The sequence below is a fragment of the Arachis ipaensis genome, chromosome B1 (assembly GCF_059453495.1).
Source record: "Arachis ipaensis isolate K30076 ecotype BB chromosome B1, ASM5945349v1, whole genome shotgun sequence".
NCBI classification, from domain to species: domain Eukaryota; kingdom Viridiplantae; phylum Streptophyta; class Magnoliopsida; order Fabales; family Fabaceae; genus Arachis; species Arachis ipaensis.
In genome coordinates this window covers 13,541,383-13,550,346 of record NC_142436.1, presented here as the reverse complement: position 1 = coordinate 13,550,346, position 8,964 = coordinate 13,541,383, and the positions used below count along the sequence as shown (strand labels likewise).

General features: G+C 31.6%; 1 protein-coding gene across 1 annotated transcript; it reads left to right on the top strand.

Annotated features, from left to right (window-relative positions):
* Positions 1 to 4,017: 4,017 nt before the first annotated feature.
* On the top strand, positions 4,018 to 8,431 carry LOC107625334 (uncharacterized). The gene is made up of 4 exons (XM_016327961.3): positions 4,018 to 4,375; positions 7,584 to 7,655; positions 7,751 to 7,876; positions 8,151 to 8,431. Exons 1-4 carry the CDS (start codon positions 4,163 to 4,165, stop codon positions 8,223 to 8,225), a joined length of 486 nt encoding a protein of 161 aa, XP_016183447.2. The 5' UTR covers positions 4,018 to 4,162; the 3' UTR covers positions 8,226 to 8,431.
* The last annotated feature ends 533 nt before the right edge of the window (positions 8,432 to 8,964 follow it).

Below are 8,964 nucleotides of genomic sequence, written 5' to 3'. Positions count from 1 at the left end.
AAGCCGAACACCGAGCCGGGTAAACATCGCCTCATACACCCACATCCAATCCGGCACGGTCGGGGAGTCGAGATTGGTATAGCAAACCCTCTCGTCAACCCCAGGAAGGGAAAGCTCATAGTGGCGCTCAGCATCGCCACCCCCACAAACAGCCCCTTCATCACGGAGCCGTTGGAGGTCCGCCTCCGTCATCCGCGACGGCGTCCCCCAGACATCACTAGTGACCCAAGAAAAAAGACTAGGGACACCCCCCGCCGGGGCCACTGGAGCCCTCACACCCTCCGTCCTTCGGCGAGCCATACCTAAAATATCGACGAACACCACCGTCAGCCAAACCTCACGGCAGAAAACGGCGGATGTTACCAAAAACAAACACCGCCACCGCACACCACCAATTATACGGTGGCACTCGCCCCCCCATTACGGAACCCAACAGAGCTATCTACCACCATACAAACACCATAAAACTACTCTAAAACTACGCTTAGCAAAAACAAAACAAAATGCAGCAGAAGACAGAGCAGAAAAAGCAAAAAGAAACAGAGAAATACCAACCTGATAAATCGGAGGAAGTAAACCCGAAGGAAAAATGCCACAGAAGAAGACCAATCGAAACCACAGAAGGCGAAGTGAAGAATGGGAAATGCTCTGATCGAAAAAAGAAGAAGCAATAGAGAAATAAAGCAAAACGAGGGAACACTGGAGAAGGAAAACCAAAACGGTTTTCGAAATAAGTGAAAGAACGAAAATACCCCCAGAAAGCAAAGCAAATGCGAGGGCAAAAAGGAAAAAACGCGGCTCGCAATAAATACCCCCATCGAAAAAAGTAACGCCTCGAAGAACGCAACGGCCGCGACTGATACGGAAGAGTCACATCAGACCTAAACGGTCAGACGAATCTTCCACGACACGAAACCAAGACACCGACCTCATCTCGAAGGAACCAGACGGGCACCCGAGAAAAAATCGAAGCCCACAATGAAAACAAACGCCTACCAGCGGCAGCCCGATCTCGCTCGCCCTCCCGCTGCGGGGGCAACTGTTACGGATCCGACCCACGGATCCTGTGCACGGGGCAGTCCTCATACCCGGTTACTCGGGAACAACCCGTTTCGACCTAAAGGCCCAAAACCGGCCTTTCAGAGCCCCTAACCAACTTTCGAATTCAAACACCTCTCTTATCTTAGCCAACCAAGATAAGATAAGATAACTATCATCGCCTATAAATAGAGGACCCAGGTCCCTCCAGGTATTCATTCATTCCACACACCTTCTACCTCTCAGATCCATTCTGACTTGAGCGTCGGAGTGTCTTTGCAGGTACCACCCCCCATTGCTCCAGTCAAGCGATCCGGTTTCAGCCTTACTCACAGGTTCCCAATCCACCTTTCAACCCGTATCAGAGACATCTCATACAGTTTCCAATAATATATCAACTTTTAATTTTATCATAGTAAAATTATTATATTCTATTTGGTTGTCATTTTTAGTAGCTTTTATTAGTCAACATTTGCTTTGAAAAAAAATTTTCAACTCCCCCGCCCCTTTTTAGTCTAGCAGCACTAACGATATATTTATCATCAAATACAATAAATAGTCATATTGATATCTAAATAAACATAAAAATACTTATTTAATAAAGTTTTAAAATAACATTTCCTAATCTTTTTTTTGTCGGTCTGTACCAACTTGTTCATTCAGATCATAATTCTATAATAAAAAAATAATAATAAAAAATTAAGTCTCAATTTAATTCTTAAAATTACATTCAAATTTTAAAGTGATACTTAAATTTTAAAATTATTCAATTTAGTTCTTAAAATTATTCTAAAAAACTCAAATTGATCTTTAAACCAATTTTTGTCAATAAAAATAACTAAAAAATTGACATAAACATCAATTTAATCTTTAAAATTATACTCAAATCTCAAAATGATAGTTAAATTTTAAAATTATTCAACTTGATTCCCAAAATTTCTCTCGAAGAATAAGTTGGTCCTTGAGCCAGCTTCCATCAATAAAACTGACTGAAAAATTGACATAAGCACACTGCTAATGTGCTGGTACCAATTACCATAATAGTTAACTGATGTGGCAAATGTAATTTTTTTTTTTATCAAGTTAGTCCCTTGATCCCTTTTAAAAACCCTCATCCTCAAATATTTTTAGCCCTTCTTCTCCTCTTCTCTCCTAATTCCTGGCCGAGCTTCGCACAGGGGGACCTCTTCTCTCCTCTTCTTGGTCTCGTCCCAATCTTGCCTGGTTGAAGCTCAACAACTACGACAATGTTTTCTTGGCGGAGGATAGAGCTGGATTTGGGTGTGTCTTGCGTGATTCTTCTAATTGGTGAGTGCGTGGCGGAGTAGGGATTTCTGTATATTAACAAAAAAAAGGTTTGTAAGAGGGATCAAGGAAGTAAAGAGGGAAGAGTGGGTCGAAGAGCACGGCAAGGTTGGAGTTTGCGGAAAGGATGAACCATCGGTACCGGAGTGAGTTGAAGAATGGGAGCGTGTATGTTGGTGGCTGTGATGTGTATGAGCACGTTGTGGTTCGGGTCGATGCAGTGCTGTTTCGGGGAGAATTGTCGCTGGTGAATTTGGGTTAGGGTTTGGGGTTGGGGTTTGAGGAAGGTGGAGCGAAGGAGTAGAGAGATGGAAGCCAGGTTTCCCAAGGTTGGTTGCGGGATTGAGTTTATGGCTCTGCTTTGGTTTTGTTTGACACCGCCACTGGGTCTAACAGTTAACTCAGTTGCCACTGTAAGGTACAACACACTTTACAACTACTACTAGCTAAGATGCCTCAGGAGATGTGGCAGATCACACCTGCTGGTTTCTATCCCACCACAAGGTATGTTGAAACGATGTAGTAGTCAGCTAATCCAGTCCTTTAATGTTTGATTTGCAGCGTGATTAACATTTCGGGCATAATGCATTGAAAATTTTGCATAGGATTGGGCTCACTGGACTCAGCAGTTGCTTGCGTCTGCGTTCTGATTAGAATTTAGATGGTAAGCCCTCTTTACCTCATAATGCCTGGTTAAAAGCCTCAAAGTTCCTGAACTCCAGTCTCCAGACCCCCTTCCCTTTTTGCTTTGCAAAGCTCTGTCCATTGAATCAAGTAGAAACTGCTGATCAATCGCTCAATTTGTTGACATAGGCTTTTAGGAAGCTGGAAACACCCCATTATATAAGATGGAATTGCTTCTGCTTAGGACTTCCTTCCCACCCTTTGAGAGGCTTCAAAATTTATGATAAAGAGATCAACATACATGCTAGTTTAAAAGCCTATATTTATTAATAGTCTATATTCAAACTTACAAATTAGTCTTATAGACTTTTAGGCTTGTCAAGTCTGAGTCGATTAAAACATAATTAAATATTTAAAATAGGTGAATTTTATCTAATCCTCTCCAAAATAAAGAATAAGTTATCTCTTGTGATATATCTAATAATTATTGGATAGAATGAGTTGGCTTATCATAATTAACAATAACTATTAATTTATAATTTTAATATTTTATTATAAATATTTTTGCATATTTTTAATATTTTAAAATTTTAAATATTCTTATAAACATTAAATTTATTATATAACATATAACTAATTTTTTGTTAAAAATATTTTTTATCTTGTTAAAAAAATTATAAGGCCTTTTGACATATTTCAGGTTAGATCAAATCTAATAACATGCTAAACTTATTAGTACTTAAAATAAGTCTATAACAAACTACTTATAAAGCCTGACCCGTTAAGTGAAATGTCTAGTTTGGCCTAATTGAACCTGTTTTAACCCCTAAAAATTAGTAGAGGAAAAAAGAAAAGATATAATATCTCTAAAATGGATGTTATTGGTAAAAATTTAAGCTGCATTTTATTATCTACTAAGTGTTGTTCGTTATATTTTTCTATATAAATATTATGAGAAATTCCAGGTGTTCAACACATTTTTCTTGCTTTAATTTTGCCTGTTAAATAACATTAATTAACTAACTCTTTCTGTTTTTAAACAAAGAGTATTAGTCTCTGGCATATATATATATAGAGCACAAGACAAGTGATAAAACAAGTCTAGCTTTCTTTTAAAACAAGTTTCGCTTTCTTTTCTTTTCTCATCATAAGTAGTCACTTATTACTTGTTTCACATATTTTCTTGAACTTGATAATGGAGGAAAAGGTATCTAATAATCAGTTCATTATACGTGTGAAACTTTCGAAGCCTAAAGAAGTGAGTAAAGCATGCTACCTAAGAATTTCTCTCTTAACAATATTATGTTTTCACATTATGTTTATTCTTATTATCTTCTTGTTTTCTTTTCCCTCCCTAATGCGGGATACTCCACCCAAACTTTTGCAGCCCCATGGATCTCCAACAAAGGTATCAATTATTTATTTATATTTCTTTTAAAAATTAATTTAATAAATTATTTTCAAAACAAAAACTTTATTAAACTAGTTTATACATTGCTTCGTCGTTTGCATTGCCCACAAGGATTTAATCATATGGTGCATGTTAAATCGACCCTAATGGCTTCGTTTTACCTAAAAGGCTACGTATCATCAAAAATCAAATTGAATGGATTTGATTTACTTTACTTAGCAATTGAAATTTGATTCCATTTAGTAAATTAATCTAATTCGAAGTTATTAACTTCGATTTACAGGTGAACTCAATTTGCATGTAATTCGAATCCCAGGGTAAATTGAATTTAAGGGCAAAACACTTCAATAAACAAAATGCACATCAATATTATCTGAATGTCCCAAACCAGAAAATGCAACGTCAAAGTCCTAAAGCACATTTCTATATAAATCGAATTGATTAAATTCGATTTAATGAAACACGTAAAAACATTATTGAATGAAAATAGAATAAGTGGATTCAAATTAAGTGCATGGTTAAAATGCTAATAAATCGAATGGATTGGTTTCGATTTACATGTTTGCTTCGTCTCTCATAATTGGAATGTAATGGATTGGATTTGCATGGACTTTGGCTATAAAGTTTTTGTTTTGAAAAATAATTAATTAAATTAGTTTTAAAAAAATAATTTTTAAATAAACTTTTAGTATTTGAAAAGTTATTATTATTATTATTATTATTATTATTATTATTATTATTATTATCAATTTTTTATTTATTTTGTCCAAAAAAAAAAGTCAACAATTCATACATAATAATCTTATTATTGAGAGTACCTGAGAAGAGTACTAAAAAGAAATCTCATAAGTATTTATAACATATAAAATAATATATTTTAGTACTCTTTTTAGGTACTCTCAATAATAAGATTATTATGTATGAATTGTTGACCTTTTTGGACAAAGTAAATAAAAAATTGATCATATATAATAATAATAATAAAAATAAAATTATTGAGAATACTTGAAAAAAGTACTAGAGTATGTTGAATGAATAAGTCTATAATAAAGTGGGCATAATATATTTTTATTTCTCTCTCTTATAGAAATATTTTTGCAAGTTATTAATTTGTTTTTATTAAAATTAAAAAATTTAATATAATTTTATATACTAATAAATATATAAATTTATTTAATTTTTATATATTTATATTTATTATAATATTTTTAAAATTAAAAAATTATTTATTAAATATAATTATTATTAGTTGTACTTATTGAAAATTATTTTTAGTTTAATACTTTAATTTATCAAAAATAAATACTAAAAGTTTATTTAAAATTATCTTTTAAAAACTAATTTAATAAATGTTTTTTCAAAACAAAAATTTTATAGTGAAAGTCCATGCAAATCGAATCCATTAGATTCGAATTATGGAAAACGAAGCAAACATGTAAATCGAAGCCAATCTATTCGATTTATTAGCATTTTAACTATGCACTTAATTCGAATTCACTTGATTCGATTTTCATTCAATAACGTTTTTCACCTAATTCGAATCTATTAAATTCGATTTACTACGTGTTTCATTAAATCGAATTTAATCAATTCGATTTATATAGGAATGTGCTTTGGGACTTTGACGTTGCATTTTCTGATTCAAGACATTCAGGTAATATTGATGTGCATTTGGTTTATTGAGGTGTTTTGTCTCGAATTTAATCAATTCTATTTATATAGAAATACAACTTGGGACTTTCACGTAGTCTTTTTGAATTTGGGAGATTTGCGTAATTTTAAAAGAGAGTTGGTTTATTAAAGTAAATTGCCCAATTATTTATTTATATTTCTTTTATTATTCACTATGTATAACTTGTTACTTACAATTTCATTCAAACAAATGGTTAGAATGGGTTTAGGGATGATTTGGATTTAGGGATGATTTCTTTTTCGATCGTTAGAGCAATGGAATTAATTTTGGACATTACTTTTGACTTTTATAGTAATTGAACTGATTTAAAATTAAAATTTGCATTGAATATAATTTTTGAAATGATATTGACATCAGTAAAGATAGATAGTATCATTTTGAAGAAAAATCTGTGAAATAATGCCACTTGTATAATCCATTAAACCCATTAAATGAATATTGTAATGTTATTGTAACTGCCCTAACAAAGATTCAATCAAAATATACCCAAATAAATTAGATGTATACGGTTATATTCTTGTATTTTATTACCTTATTTTTTTATTATCTTTTTATCAATTTGGTAAAAAATAGATCCAAATCAATTTAATATAGGTTATTTTCTTAATTATTTACAAAATTTTAATTTTTATCCCAATCTAAATGCACAAAATTTTCAATCTTTACATTTACAAAATTCTAATTTTTTGTTGCAATTTTTTCTTCAAATACAATAAGCCAAAATTTAAATACTCACTTACTCAGTTTTTATTTCAAATGTTTTTCCATTAGTTTGTAATATCTTTTAAATATGGGATATAATTATTAATTTTGTATTCAATATTTTTATTTTAGTTAAATTTTTATAATTTAATTAAGATTATTTAAAATAATTAAAAAATTAAATTGAAATAAAACTAACATAAATCTCACATTAAATTTAAAATTAAATTTTATAATATACGATCCCACAAATATTTATACGACATTTTGTGAAACTCAAAATAAAATAAAACTAAAGCCAAGCATTAGAGATGTCCTGTTTCAGTTCCAACTTGAAGTGGGAAGGAAAAGTTTAAGAGTCAATTAATAAATCTCTATTCGTATTGCAGCAAGGATAATTAAGCTTCCCACAATGATTAATTAGTTGAATATGGATCACCTCATGAATGTATCTCCCCACATATGGGTCAAGTTTGTATCAAACAATCAGGAAAAAAAAGTTTTGTGCATCACTTATTTACAATCCTTGTTTTGAGTTTGAAAGACTAGTTTTGTCCTGTTTTTAATGATTCTGATTGGCACCCTCCATAGTTGGATCCTTTCTTTCTGTAGGTCTCTTGCTGCTTTTTTCTTCTATTATTCGATTTGTTCAGTTTTGTGAATCTTTATGTATGCTGTTTGTTAATATAATTCAGTTCAATGATAATGCATTGCCTTAAGGTAGCATAAGGCCCACAAACATAGTGAGACCATCAATTAGGAAGTGTACATATATATTATGGGATTAATTGCATTATTATTTTTTTACAGGAAGAGTTAAGAAAAGAAAGAAAAAGAGAGGCCAACAGAAAATGTGCTCAGAGGAAGAGAAAGAGAGAACAGGTACATAATACAATATAAAAATGTGCATTATCTTGATTGATATATATCTCGAAATTTGAATTTCAATTTATAAACAAAACTGTTAATTTTATTAGGAAGCATTCCAAGAGCTCGAAGGATCCGTGGCAAAGCTTAGAACTGAAGTCCAATTACTCCATGAAGAACTTACTAGACTTCACAAGGAAAATAAGGAACTCGACCAGGAAAATAACTCCATTCAAGTAGGTTAATTAGAAGTTGTGTTAACATCTTTTATTTTTTGAGGATTATGACTTTGCTTGTTTAGATTTATAATTTAGAGATTATTTTTGTTAAATTCAAAATTCATTTAGTAACAGGAGCAGTAAATTAAGTGGATATGACTTGATAATTCATCACTCAACTTTTTTAATTAAGAGATTAGGAAAGTGAATCATAATGACCAAGAAGGAATTATGTCAATACCTTTTGATTTCTTTAGATAGGTATAACTGAATTTTTTTTTCACATGGACAGGAAGAAATTTTCAAGATGCATGGGATGAAATTATCAGCAAAATTTGTGATCAGTTCTGCTGTTGATGAAGTTTAGAAATTAGAAGCTATAGTTATAAATTTAGAAATGGCTTAGTTTCTGAGAATTTCTTGTAAATGTAGGTAATTATATTTTGTTGAATAAGCCTTTGTTTAATTAGTGTAGTAATATTAAGGTCACAAATCCAAATAACCGTTTCTTGATCACATTTCAAATTTGAAAATAAATTAAATGAAAATAAGACATAATATAGATTTAATATCTATGCATACGCTACAAGTTTAATTTGATTTTTCAAATAATACTACTAATAATAATAATAGGCAAAATGTCACAATATTAGACAATTTATACAAAAGAACAAGCGGCATAATGTCATTAAATATTAGGGAAAGTTAAAAATGGGTTAACTCAAATATGTGCAGAATGTTTGGAAGAGGACATGAGTAATTAAATTAAACTATAAAATAAGTAGAAGAAAAAGAAAAGGATAGTTAGGGGTGGGAATGGGTAAGGTAGAGTTTGAATCTAATCTTAACCTTACCCTACCCACGGGTTGAGATTTTTATATAAACTCAACCTTATCTTATTCGCGGGTTGAGAATATTTCAACTCTAATCCTACTCGCTCTTAACCCGTGGGTACTCGACCCTACCCGCGGGTTACAAAAAATATACAACATTATTATTTAACTTGATGATAATTTAAAATAAAATTGATTTTTATGTAAAAAAGATATTAAATTATCAATTAATGATTTTCTTTTAGTGGTTAAGAATCTTTTGCATTTAGTGAT